This window comes from Thermobia domestica, chromosome 5, assembly GCF_964235325.1.
Source record: "Thermobia domestica chromosome 5, izTheDome1.hap1.1, whole genome shotgun sequence".
In the NCBI taxonomy this organism is placed as follows: Eukaryota; Metazoa; Arthropoda; class Insecta; order Zygentoma; family Lepismatidae; genus Thermobia; species Thermobia domestica.
Window position 1 is genome coordinate 112,798,991 of NC_137458.1, and position 15,011 is coordinate 112,814,001.

Genomic DNA, 15,011 nt, shown 5'->3' on the forward strand with positions numbered 1-15,011 from the left:
CATCTGAAACACTGATCGACAGATTTTCTTTCCCTTACACTTCCCGATCTGGCACTTCTTCCTTTTCCGATTGAAGTCGTTGATGTTGCTTGCAAATCTTCTTTCGAAACACGCTTTTGTCTTACTTTCTCAGAAGGTTCCTTAACCAACTTGAGAAGAAAGTTATGTCTACTAATATTCCTATTGATAATATACATGTACAAAACATGAGAGGTTATGGCGACAAAATCAAGTAGGTTATAAAGAACTATACCGACCATCTTCTGCTAGCAGCCTTGACAGAATATTTACGAGCCAGAATATTTACAATGTCTACACCAACTATCTGCTGGTTGTAAAACAAAACTGTTTCAGGTTTCCTTTTTACGTGACCACTCATTACTGTACGTCAGTGAAAGGGTGCTCAATATCAGTACTTTTTTTGTTTGTTTTTCTTGCTTTGATATGCGATTAGTGTCATATCGTCCATGGTTTTGAGTACGTCTGGGATACACAAATCTTTGTTATGGGAACGTACTGAAGCTGAAATTTCAATCTTGTTGCTTCAAATAGTACCAAGAAAACTTATTTCGTTATTTTTTAGTTCCCTTGCAAAATGTAGAGACGTAAAAGGTTGTCACACGTTATATGTAATCCCGAGTGTAAGAAGAGTTTCACAAGCTGTAGAACCATCTGTTCAGCAAGAGATGTTCGTTGGCCTCTTTTCATCCTTTCCTGGAAAACTACTTTCAATATACAGTAAAACCTGTCTTCAACGGACCCTTTATTAAACGGAAAACTGTCTTAAACGGAAATATTTCACGGTCCCATGAATTTTGGAGAACAAAACGTGTTAAACTCCCTTCATTAAGCGGAAACTGTGTTACGCGGACAACGGAAAGAAAAATAAACATTTAACGGAAAATTCTGAGTTTCGGACTATAGCGTTTAGAAGATGTTTAGACATTCTGTGAGACATATACATTACACTGTCTGCGATAAAATGCTCTTCTTTTGTTAAATATTTCTGGACAGTGTTGCCCTTCCACAACCACTACTCATATTCACACCCACAAATTGTCCTTAATGCCCGCAACTTCATCAAGAATCATACGGAATGTCGGAAAGAAGAAAACGAGATAGAGGAAGAAGAGGAATACGATACCGAGTTCCAAGAAGAGTGTAGAATAAATACATATCAAGATTCTCTCAGAAGTTTAAAAGAACTGCAAAAATTTGTCTTACGAAAAAATGATTCTGATTCACTTAGTATAATTTCTCAGGCTAAAGTGTATGCGGAAAGTCAAGCAGCAATGTACACAAAAGACCCTGCTTGGCTATTAGAAAAATAAAGAAAACGTGTGCATAGCATATTTTGTATTCATTTTAATTTTTTGTGTGTGTGTGTGTATTTATTCGTAGAAGAAAGAAGTACTGTAATTGAACAATGTACGTACAGCAATATATTTTCTCAGTATGCCCCTTTACAAGCATGTATATTTTTTTAAAGAAAGGAAAGGTCTACCTCCACTAAGCGGAAACCTGACTTTAACGGAAATTTTTGCAAGTCCTGCTCGATTCCGCTAAAGACAGGTTTCACTGTATTTTTTTTTTTTTTTTTACTTCAACAAGCATCCAAAATTTGACGCCATTTTTGTCCGATTTGCTACCCATGAACTGAATAAATTGTCAGCGAGATTTGTCGGAAAGACCTGCTCATTAACAGTGCAATACGTATCGGGATTCTAGCACTTTTGGGAATTTTCAATAAACTGATACCAGATATCAGAAAATAAGCAAAACCTGTCAGTTTTTCCTCTTTCGCTTCTCGTAGATTTGAGATCAAGCATTATAAATCTCATTATTTCTTCAAACCTCTTTCTGGGCATGACTTTCCGAAAGAAGCTGCAGCTCAAGTTTTCAGACCAGAGACACTTTGTTCTTAAGCCATTCATCCTCAGTGCTCCACGGAAATACAGCAAGACAATAAATGTATCAAGCTCATCGAGAGAAATTGGCCAGTTAAGAACATCTAAAACTCGACGTCCTCAGCTTCTGTACACTTCTATATATTTCGCAACATGGTATCGGTTACATTCAGTTTGAATGCACTTACACAAGTATCATCCATATTACGCGTAGCGTCTGAAGTGGGTCCTGGTTTGGTACGAACTATATTATATTTTTGTAATCTTCCGCATGTCTTGTTGTTTACATCCACTGCCATCCACACAGTCTGATCCGAAGCCACTTCACTACTAATAATTTGAGTAGAATACCCTTGCTCAGATTCTTTACTTATATCATTAGGATTATGATAATGAATTAGATTTCTGAGCTTTGTAACGATCTGAAAATCGATCGTTTCAAATCTTATTTGTTTTGTTTCACATTGTGGTTATTGATTGTTTTATTTTATTCTAAATACTTGTTCATTTAATTTTAAGCTTATTGTTACTAATTTTAATGTTACTATTAATTTACAAAACAATTTTTATTAAAACGAGTCGTTGAATTATAGTTTTCTGGGATACTAAATGAATCACTGGGCGGAAAGTGCTTTAAATTCTGTATATATATGAATTTTTATTTTTTTCTTATTATTGATCGATTGAAAGATATACACTAAATCAGGGGGGCGCCGCAAACTGAGATTACGAACTATGCCGAACACGTGTGACGTCATGTGGTAAGCACAGCCAAGCCAGTGACGCCATTTTGCGGAAAATTTCCCGTAAAATGCGAAATTCTGAGCATTGGCGGGAATTTTTCTTTAAAATAGGCTGGAAACGGGAAATGGAGACATTCTCAACTTTTTAAAATACGCTATAGACGAACAAATATTCCATCATATATTGTATCAAATATTTCATCAAAGTGGAATTTGAACATTTATGATACCAAGTTGTATGCAACTTTTGGTTGGTTACAACATTTGACACAACTGCTCTAAATTAGAACTTGTTCTATTTCTATCCAACATTATATCAAATAAAACAAACGAAAATCGCTATGCGGTGGCACTAAAATTGAGTATGTGGACACGGAAAGCAATTGACATTATTTTGATGCATACTAGCAGTAATCTGTTTTGTATAACTATAAAATTAAAGAATATTAGTGCTAAGCACTACAGGCGACTTCCCAAAATTGGCGTAGATTGAGAATATTCCGTGACTTTTTTTTTTTGAAAAAAAGCAAACATTTTTTTCACTTTTCTTGATTTAAAAGATTTCTTAAGACGTTCTGGCATGTTATTACTTTGGCGCATGCTCAGATTATTGCGTACAGATTGACAATATGCCTGTATATGATGTGTATGGAACGATCATGTGCTATCTTGTTATATGTAGTTATTTCTTCACGAAATTAATTTAATGCCTTAAAAATTGTTTCTCAGGGTAGGAGTTGCATTCATGAGTGCAGATTCACTTTACGAGGACTTTCTTTAAGGGTCTTCACTTCAGCGAAATTATACTACCGCTAATTTTAGTTTTTCTATAATATCTTCAAAACTAATAAAAATATTCGAAAAGCAGAAATGTTTATTGTTTTAAATCATTTATTTATGTTTAAATTATGATCATTTTCATTGATTGATATCGTTTAGATAATTGGTGACAGACGACAACGACAGATATCTGCACCTTAAATTAAACTGCAATTCCTAAAAGAAGGAAGAAGACCCATAAAGAACGACATACTGTTCGTTACAAAAAAGTGTACACAGTATTTTTTAAAAAATTGTTTTTTACCTTATCATGCATAACTATAAATAATACCTTTTTATACTACGAGAATGAATTCCATTGTACATCATAGTCTGTCTAAAGCGGTATTTTTTAAAATTGTTTACTACTAGATGTAAACTATATCAATTTAGGTTAGCGGGAAATTTTGCATCACATCGGGAAATTTTGTGGCTTTGGACGGGAATTTTGCTGCAAGAAAATACTCGCGTCTGCTTACCCGGTGACGTCACACATCCAACGATTGGGCTGGTGCAACCTGTAGTGTATATACGAACCTTGCACTAAATGTCTACGAAAACAGTGAAAGTTGATGAACGTAAAATCGAATTAATTTGACGTTTAAAGCCAAGTTTTTAAGTGCTATTTAATCAAACTGCCATAAAATATTGAAAATTATATTATTTTGTGCAGTAACTAAATATAAATGGTAAGACGTGTTTGTGGAATATCGTTGAAATGTACCATAATATGAATTGCTAAGAGCCTAGCCCCGCCTACTTCCGTATCCCAGATGATCCCTAATGTTAAATTATTAAGTTAGATTTTACATGAAATAACTATTTTATTAAATATTAAGGAGTTTCCTGAATCTGGAAGGCTAATATTACAGCTTATGTTCAAACTACGAGATGGATGTTTTTAAATACATATTCTTAGCCACTGTTATACAAAGCTCCGCAGTCACGTACCAATACGTCGCTGTCTTAAAGTAATTAATGAGTTAAATATTATAAATAATTGAAGTATATAGTCGAATTCTTTATAGTAAATGAAATAATCAAGGTACTTGCTGTAGGAAGTAAAATGGTTATAAGATAACGGATGTATTCTATAATCCGGATCGTTTAAAAGCAGACAGCTGTAATATACCTTTTGTATCCTGGTAATTGAAATAAGCATTAAAATTTTGGAACTGAGATTTGGAATCTGTATTATTATTGTTATGATTGTTAAATGCTGTGAATCGACTTCCACGCATGATATCCGGACCTGCTGGACTAGTGCTAATTGGAATGGAAGTCCGAAATGCAAGTTATATAAAAGTTAAGGTTTTCGTATGGCCACGAATGGTTATTACTATAGAAAGAAAATGAGAAGTACTAGTGAGTGTTTTAGAGAAAATAAATTAACTGCCACAGCTTTCGGCATTTATGACCATTTAGCCCGTCACGTGTATGAGGGATGATGTCCCTCGGAGAGCACACTATCCGATGAAGGGAAGGAAGGAAACGGCCTGGGACCATTGTTCGGTATCAACCTGGCATTTGCCTGGTGAGAATGAGGGAAACCCAGGAAAAATCTTATTCAAGATGGTTGGCCTGAAAAAGCTGTTAAACTTTATCGACCAAGTGTCCTCACTAGAAATCGAACTCAGGACCGCTCGGAAAAGTTAATCATCAATTTATTAGTATATTTTACCATAAGCAATACATTTCTTTACTATTAAAAGAAGAAAAACTTTATTCAGAACAAAAGTCATAATGAATATGTACAATTTTTGACAATTAATATTTCCGCCTTTTGAGTATTTCTGGTCGCCAATGAATAGGATGTGTTTCTTCCGTCTGTAAAATACATAAAAAAGAGAAATAATTAGTTTTTCCACTGACTGTTATCACAATTAAAGACAATGTAAGATTACAAAAATAAGAGTTACTTAAATTAAAATTCTCTTACTTAAATTAAAATTATCTCAAGACAGTAGTAGAACAAAAGGCAAAATTAACGTTTCAAGGACATAACGTCATGAATGTTGAAAATGAAGAGAACTGATTTTGACGTGATATTTACACATGAAAAGTACGTAATTTTCTCTTATGAGTCGTACAAAATATACACCCGAACTACGTATAAATGATGTGTCAAAGCTACTAATAATATATATATCATCGTACATAATTCTAGTTATTTCCAAGAAAACAACAAGTGGTGACCTTCGATTAAATTAGGGAATCTCAGGAGGAAATAAAATCACGCGAAGAGTTGTAACAGACAGCTCTTTAAGATAATAAAATGGAACATTTTACAACTATAACTCTAACTTCTCTGCTGAATGTTCTCACCAAGGAGAGATATTTAAAGTCCAATTTGTGCTAAATACGTATCAATCTAATGTGTTAAAATACAAGGATATATTGCGGAATCAACTAACACCTGATTCCGAACGTAAAGTATCTCTTTCTCTACGTATTTTTGTTTTCGAAATTGTTACAGAAAACGGACGGACGAGTAACAGGTCGCGTTAAAAAATACCAGACAAATTAAGGATGCTGAGTCAGAATCTGAAGCTACTTTTCGATGACTGATTTTGTTTTCGTGATCCGAAGTATTACAGAGAAATGGAACACACGTCAAGACATTAAAAGCAGTCAAGTAAAACAATGCTAATTCCGAACACGGCATTCATTTCTAGATAGATCATTTGTTGTTCTCGTGATAAATTGCGGGACACAAGGATGAACAAAGTAAAAGTAAAACTGGGCTTTTAGATTTTAGAAACGTAAAAAGTGCACTAAAAGTAGTGCGAATTTACTCTGAGTAACTCGACTATAGATTGGTAAATTAAGTAAAAATAAATAAACCCGATAAATAATTTAAGAATGAAAATGAAACTACCCATAAAGGTAACTAAGAAACTTCTGTCGCTTTTTGTGGAGGTCTGTGTTTAATTGGCCCTCACACCGTGAGTTGAATGCGAATGGAGATAAGGCGAAGGTTAGTTGTTGGTGTCGGTATATCCAACATACTACCTGGTTGTGGCAGTTCAGCTACACCGTGAACTTGCGTCAGGACAGAGTGAACATGGACCTCCACAGAGCGTTATATGAGCGTGTATGCTGCACGAGTTCAAACTGGGGTCAAACGCTGCTGCAGCGGGGCGGAACATATACCAGGGCTTTGGTGAGGGTTTCGTGATTACGCGGACACTGCAGAGCTGGTTTAACAAGTTTAAGGACGGTGACGAAACACTCGAAGACCCACCACGTGCCGGAAGACTAGCACATGCACAAAATGAAGATCTTCAGGCAGCAACTGAGGCAAACAGTGGCCAGATATGTGAGAAACTGGGACTACAATTCAGTGTGAGTGGAGAAACCATTCGGCAGCACTTGCATCAACTTGGGAAGCACTACAAGTTGGGTCGATGGGTTTTCACATGATTTGACTCCAGGCCATCAGACACCTGTGTTTCTTTGCTGTCTCGTCTGAGGAACGAGCTATTTCTGGACAGGGTGTTGACATGTGATGAGAAGTGGGTTCTGTACGAATCTCCACAGCGCCGTCATCATTGGTTAGCAAATCAGCACCGCACTAGAAGGTCCTCCTGTGTGTTTGGTGGACTGCTCGCGACATCGTGCATCGGGAACTGTTACCAGCTGGTCAGAGCATCAATGAAACTGTGTACTGTCAATAGTTGGGTCGTGTTCAAGAAAAACACAAAACTCTGGAACCAGCACTTCTGAATCGCAAAGAGGTCCTCCTGTTACAGGACAACGTTACGCCCAAGTGGCTACGATAAGCTGGGACACCATTTTAAGCCTTGGATGGAAAACACTATTGAATCCGCCATACTCCCCAGACATTGCACCGTCTGATTATCACCTCTTCAATTCCTTGGACAATTATCTTAGAGGACGTCAGTTCAAATCCCTCGTAGAGGTGCAAAATGCACTTGATACTTCACTCCACAGCCCACCAAATTCTATCGCGATGGAATACATGGCCTTCCAGAACGTTGGTAGAAGGTCGTAGATGCTGATACGGACTATTTTTGATCTTCCAGGTACGTCTTTGGTGACATATCGATGTTCGAAGGTGGTGGGTGAAAAAGGGATAGAACTTTGCTATCTTTATACGAAATGAACTGCATGAATACTATTTTCATTGATTAATCTGTTATATATCTAGTTAATTACATTTTACATGTTAAAAAGTTCAACAAGCATATTAAATATTTAAGTATATTGTAATATCGATTACCTAAGGATGAAACACCATATACTACATGAAGGCGTGAGATTTTTGGTCGTTAGGCCGTCACCGCCGCTGACAACTAAATGTTTTAGTTTGAGGACAAACATTTCGCCTCTACTTTGTTTGTCTTCGAAAAAAAAATGGTAACCGAATTCTGATCTGGCTATTAGATTCAATTAAAAGTGACCTGAAACCTGAAATTTCGCGCTCTGCATTACATTCGACCGACTGAATTAGGTTTGATAAAATCAAAGTCATTGCTAATAATCTAAAATAATGTTTTTTGACATCAATGATACTCCTCCTCTTACTTTTAGAATACTTAACAATTCCTTTAAGTTACAATCCAGTAATACAACCTTCAAAACTATATACCAACTCCGTGTTATGAAGATGATTTCTCGAGTTCGAATCTCGTTCAAATCCTGAAAATAGTGTTGGAAAAACTATGCACTTACAATTCAACGTCCCTTAAAAGCAAACATTTATATATAAGTAGAGATTAACATAAATTACCTTTTCTACAATAAAATACACGGTGACCACAAAAACAGTCCCTTGTTTCGAAGGGGGTGTAACCTTTAATACTAAAATCGGTTGTTAATTGGAATCACAAATGCTCAATGTGCGCGCTATTTGTTACGCAGGAAATATTCAACAGTGTAATTTAGTTCCAACCACACCTTGTGAAACGTAAAAAAATGAAATGAAATCTTTAAGTTTTACGTCCCACGGTTATGCCGGTGAGGCTAAAGGAGACGGTGATGATAAGAAATGAATAAAATGGTGGAATGAAGAAAGTGGGAGGAAACGGGAAAAACCCGAGAAAACCCATGAGTACGATGTTTGTCCACTACAAAGTTCACACGGCGCGAGCTGGGATCGAACGAGATACCCCAAGCACCGGAGGTGAACGCTCTACCATTGAGCCACCGCGCCCCACCTTGTGAAACGCATCCGGTGTTGTGGAATTGGCAGCTGCACTCTTGCGCATCTGAAGATATTTATAGTTTGCGTTATAACTTCCATTTTTGTAATTTCACTCAAGACCGCTACACACTTCATGGGTTTATACAACTAGTATGAAAGTTTGGGCAGAATTATACTTTTGGTGTTAAACTAATATCCTTTTGAAACCAGTGCCTGTTTTTGTGGTCATCCTGTACAAAGACGGTGAAAAATACTGTAACATACGGCTGTCTCATCTTCTTTGTAAATTTTGATAGTTTTGTCAGCTTCAGTTGTGATTAACCGACTTCCACTTTGGTCAAAGATCATTGAGAAAATTCCTGATTCACTATCCATTGAGCCGGGCTGCACTGGAGCCTGGAATAAAAATAGGAATTCACTTAACTATCAGATATTACAAATTTAACAACTTTTGTACCCTTGTGTTTCCCATTAACCTATGCGTATTCTACTGTATCCTTTCCTTTATTAATTTATTTTACTCACTAATAGGTTCGCTTGTTATTTCTTGTAGGTTTCATGTAGATTCTGCAATGAAGTAACCTAAATAAAAATAGTCTACACTTCTAGTATATTCTAGCTTAAGATTTTCCTGTGTTGCCTTGCATCGATGGTCCTGTGAACACTGGAGATAGCCATTTCGCATCGAACTTACGTTCACTATCTGAATGGGGACGTGCTCAATTATTCAGTTTAAGTTCAGAACTCATGAGTTCGGACACTAATGACAGTGACAACAATTAACAATTAATGGAAATATTCGAACTCAATACAATAGATAATTACACTACATAAAACAATACAGCGGCACTTCATCTTCTATTCTAAAGCTTTTAAGCAGCCGCTTAGAATAATTCCTTTATATTCATATAGTTCTTGATTAGCTTCACATTTGGTATCTATATTCATTAAACAGGAGGGAGTGCGAGCATGTTTGATTTTGTGGTGTTTCTCGTCAGCTTAGTTTGTAAAGAAGTGTGAGCCGTGTTTCATTCTATATTTTAACGAAAACACCACTTTCTTTTTGTAGGGTGAAGTATATCTAGAAGTGTAACATAAATACATATAATCAAAAGGACATTATTAATTTTTCAAATAAATTGAACAGATAGTTAACTTTCCTATGTTGATGACAGGAAAGTGGGCTCTGTTAAGGCTTCAGCCCACTAGGCCTATAGTTTACTTTCAGGGAAGTTAGTGGGAGTTTTGAAAAACGATGGTTACGTTTAAACAGAGCTTTAAAAAGATGGGAAGTTATATTGATTTGAAGCATATTTATTTGTAATCCTCTTCAAAAGTAAAACCAACATCTAATTTCCTTCGAATTTTCCTTCCCCCTCCCTTGCTAAGGTTTTCTGGAAGAAAGGTTATGGTTACATTTGTCAACTGCTTGATCTGGAGACGGGCGAAACATGTTCAATTCTACCTTTTTTCACTTTCATCATTCGTTGCTCTTCTTTCGAATCCATGATAAGTTGGTGAAAAGGAACAGTGGTTGGGAAAGTATTTTTCCTTATGTCTGAAGAAAAGAACTGGCGATGGATCGTTATCATTGGGAAGGAGATGAGGCTGAGAGGTTCGGCCCCACTAATTATTCCTCGGAGAGCTTATAATAAATTCTGACGAAAAAAGTTATCCTTAAGCCCAAAAACCAGAGATTAGGCTTACATAAAAACTTGAAAGAAACTTCACGTGAAGGAATCTATAGAATAGCTTTATAAGTTGAATGGTTCCAACTAGTCTGCTTGTAAACATAAATTATTATTTTTAGGTCCACTAAACACTGTATTTATCTAACTGTAAATAGATTTTTTCTTGGTTCAAAAAATGCCTTCGCTTAGAATCGGTGTAGTTAACAGTCGGTAAAGTAGATGACACCATTTATTGACACAACAGGAAAAAGAAGAAGTCATAAGTAAGTTATCTATCCTCACGGAAAATAAAAAAGAGTGTTAAATATAAACGTAAATGTTCCTTACTTTCTTTAAGTAACTAACAACTTACAGTTTAGTACTTCAAAGGATTTTTCTGTTGGAATTTGAGATCACACAAGCAGCGGCAGTAACGTAAAATAAATAAATAAATAAATTAATTAATTAAAAAATAAAATTAAAAAAAAAACACTAAATCTGCGTATGATTTTTCTTCCAGGACAACGGTTTCGTTGATCCTGCTCAGATGGCTTAATTTGTAGATACAGTCAGGTAACAGAAAATAATGGTTCCACAAAAAATAAATCTCGCGCAGATTTGGTAAGTTTTAATCTTTCATTTATTACAGAATACGCATCATGCGAACTTAAACTTACTGCTAGAATTCCAGTTTCCGTCATCCTTATCTTTAATTCTGCATGTTCCTGAAAATGTCTGGCAGCAAATCCTATGTAAGAAAGATGAGATTTCCCGATTTCATCACATCAACACCAAATAGACCCTGATTTGTACTTTAATACGTTTGACTTTACAGATCGAATCATGAGATATTGTAACGATTTTCCTACAATATCTCAAACAAACTATTTGCTGAGAAAAACAATATATTCACATTAAAAAACTACATACATGTTTTTGATATGATAATAAGGAAGAAACAAGGAGTGATATACATGGAATGGTATCAAAAAAGTTGCGCGTCGGGAAACTATTGTCACGCCAGAAGTGATGTAGTTTACTCGAACAAGAGGAATTTCATCATTAACATGGAGAATAGAATTATACAAATTAGCAGTGAAAGAGACAAGCCAGAACAGAGTATACAGTCATTCCACAAGCAGCTAGAGAGTAATGGATACGATAGAAACAGGTTAAAATACAGAAGGAGATGAGAGAACAAAAACGAAGAAAGAAGAAAAATGTGGTGGGGGATAGAAAGCTAGGGAGATGAAACAGAAATGATTAAAAGAATGCTTAACAAGATGGGAGGCATCTCAACATTCAGAAAAGGGAGCAAGAGGCTACTGGAAGTAATAAGGGAAAAAAGGAAGGAAGAAGAAAGAAGAAGAGCAAGGGGTATTGATGGAGAAAAAAGGAATGATATATAAAATTCAGTGCTGCGAGTGTGACATGTATTGTATTGGGGAAACTGGAAAAAGACTAAGAGAGCGTATAAAACAACTTAAGGATGACGTTAGGCTAGACAGGGACAAAACTGCGGTCTACAAACACGTAAGGGACACGGGACATGCAATTAATTGGAATGAAGTAAATATTCTAGGCCAAGAAGATAAAAGCATAGTCAGGAAATAGAAGGAGGCACGGTTTATAGAAATGCAGGTTAGTAAAGCAATGAACTGGAACTCAGGACTGATCATCGACCAATAGTGGAATAGGTTGTTACAAAAGCTTAAAGTATAAGATTTCAATACACATATTTATTATGGTTATTTTATATATATATTGATTGTTTTGCATGTGTTCATGTATTTATTAGTCAAAGTTATCAACATATATATGTGTGTATATATTATATATGTAATTGTATATTTATATATACACAGGGTTTTCATAAAGTCTGGACGGATTTAATTTGCTTATAATTTTCATAAAAATGCTCATAATGAAATCAAATAAAGTGCAAACGGTAGCGGAAGGATTAAATTTTTAGTTGGCAACACTGTTAGATAAGCGGCAACTCTGGACACGTTGAGAAAGGGAGAGGGAGGGCAAGGGTCAGTTTCTTACCAAATTCCATCCATTGTTGTTTTCATTGTTGTTTCAATGTTGACTGTTAAAGTAAGTTGTAAGCTGTATTGGTGTGTGTGTCTTTTAAAGAAATAAATAAATGAAAAACTCCTCTGAGAAGACTATTTTTTTTACCGTATCAAAGATGGCGTCGGTGAAAGAGAAAGCGAAATGTGTTCTGTGGTACGCAGAGCTAAAATCACCAATTCTGGTGTGTCGAAAGTTCACCAAAGAGTTCAAAAAGCCGGCACCGACTGAGAGTGCAATTCGAAAGTGGCATGCTAAGTTCTTGGAGACAGGAAGCGTCCTGGACCGTCCTCGAAGTGGGAGGCCGCCAACATCGCCTGCAACAGTGAGCAGGGTAAGGGAAAGCATCATCAACAGCCCACAGAATGTGTGGACGTAAATGGCGCCCAGTTGGAGGTGTGGCGGTGAATGAACTGAGCTGGTGCAGATTACAGGTAAAAATTTAATCCTTCCGCTACCGTTTGCACATTACTTGATTTCAATATGAACATTTTTATGTAAATTATAAGCGAATTAAATCCGTCCAGACTTTATGAAAACCCTGTATATAGATATATGAGCTTGTATATGTATGTGTGTTTGTGTCTAAATTTTAAGTGTATGCGTAAATATATGTTTATCTGCTTATCTCTCTCTCTCTCTCTCTCTCTCTCTCTCTCTCTCTCTATATATATATATATATATATATATATATATATATATATATATATATATATATATATAATGTGTGTGTGTGTGTTTATATATTTATATATTTATATAATTATTTAATTATTTGTGTTAATTAATTGTTAGTTTAGATTAGTTGAGCTAAGATCATCAGTTTTGTGTGTGTTACTGATAACAGATAGAAAGCCTTGGTATAGAAATATTCAAATCAGAATACTTGAAGGGGCCAGGAGCCAATCAGAAGCAAGATGTATCAGCTCTTGTTTGTATATAAGAATGTACATTTCTCCTGTATCTCATAGTCTCTAATGAAGCCAAAGTGTTAGTTGGCGAAATTGTAACACGTATGTAGTTTTTTACTGTGAATATATTGTTTTGCTCAGAAAACAGTTTGTTTGTGTTTAAGTATATACAAAGCAAAGTTTCTACTTATGGAAAATACTACAGTACCAAAGTACGACGTCACTGGTCTGGATTAGGGAAAAAAAAGCCATCTTTTTTGGACAGTTTTAATTTTACCATTTTCGTTTTTTCTATGATATTCTAATTCAAGTACCACCTTTGTTTTTCTATAGTGGATTCTTCAATAAAAATAAGTTCCTTTATAACATTCATTACTGAGCTCTATGTTCAGTCCGAGGCTGGCTATCTTTATTGGTTTTCGAACCAGCATTTCATTGGGTTTAGTAAGTGTATAATATGCAACCCAACGTATTTAAAAGGTCATGTCGGTTGCCTAACCTTACAAAGTGCCTGAAAATTATATATCTTGATATATGTTTTACTGGTTGCCAAAACCAAAGAAAAATCCTCCAGAGGTTTCTCTATGCCTTAACTCAAACTGGCAGCGAATAAAATAGTATCATAAACCCAGAAACAGACACAAACTCATTTTTGTTTTGGCATAAAATTTGGCTTACCTCTCGTTTTACGTACAGCTTCAATTATTCTATTAAAACCTACTATAAGCTCAGTTTACAAAATTAAAGCCATAAATGCCCGCATCAGGTATGATATTAGTTTAACATCAGTAAATGTATATTTTTACAGAATTTATTGTTTCTTTAGTGTTATATCGTGTCCATACACGTATCTGAAGTAGGAAACCTGGGTATAACATCTTAACCTTCTCCCACTCGAATGTTGACGGCTTCAATAAATGCTATGTACAGTCAGCGACAAAAGTTCTTTTCGTTTGTTGAAATTAGTTCGTAAATAACTTTCAAATGGAAGGACAATTTGAGTACAATTTCCGGTAAATTAAAGAGAATGTAATTTTCTGTATGTTCCACCGTTATTCCCAAAATAAATTTTACCAAACAGAGAAACCTTTCTTCGCTGACTCATACATAGATAGATGAACTTGTTTCGCGTAACCTCCGACATACAATATCTTTAGCTGCAAAATCATTAGTAACTGAAATTTAATTTATACATAAATTCTAAATGACAATTTTGTTGCACTAAGTCTAACTACTACATTTTCAACCTTGTTATTGCTAACATTAAATTTTTACTAAAGCATTTTTGTCGCAAAGCATTACTCTAATAGCTCAGCAAATAATTTGTTCGAACAAAAACTGGTCCACCAATTTGCCCTTTTTCTTTCCCATTAATTGACTGATTATCTTTAGTTACTGAACTTCCCATGATTCGTTTCTTCAAAATAGAGTTACTTAATGTTTTTTCGTGTTATAATGTGAAAAAAATGTGAAAGTATTGTTATTTCTTCACTAAAATGAAATGTTAAAAATAAAGCCCAAAATCTCCTAGACGAACATATCGGAACTAGAAGAGGTCCGGGGGGGGGGGGGGGTGCCACCCCTAGAAGCCAAGTTGGCCTCTCCCAGAATTTTTCTACTGAACGAATAAAAATCCTATTAATTTACCTCAATTTACGCATAACAACTGACGCTTGCATTCGACATATTTAACAGTGTCTCTACTGGTCGGCCATCGA

General features: G+C 35.5%; 1 protein-coding gene across 4 annotated transcripts in view; it reads right to left on the reverse strand.

Moving 5' to 3' along the window:
* Positions 1-5,163: 5,163 nt before the first annotated feature.
* The window catches only part of Tango4 (transport and golgi organization 4), a 65,300-nt gene continuing 55,452 nt past the window's right edge, over positions 5,164-15,011 (reverse strand). For all 4 annotated transcript variants that reach the window (XM_081758892.1, XM_081758891.1, XM_081758893.1 and 1 more), the window contains 2 exons: positions 8,901-9,032; positions 5,164-5,296 (listed from right to left, as the gene is read on the reverse strand). In XM_081758892.1, the coding sequence (XP_081615018.1) occupies positions 5,237-5,296; positions 8,901-9,032 (192 nt within the window). In that variant the 3' untranslated portion in view covers positions 5,164-5,236. The remainder of the gene's footprint in view (positions 5,297-8,900; positions 9,033-15,011) is intronic.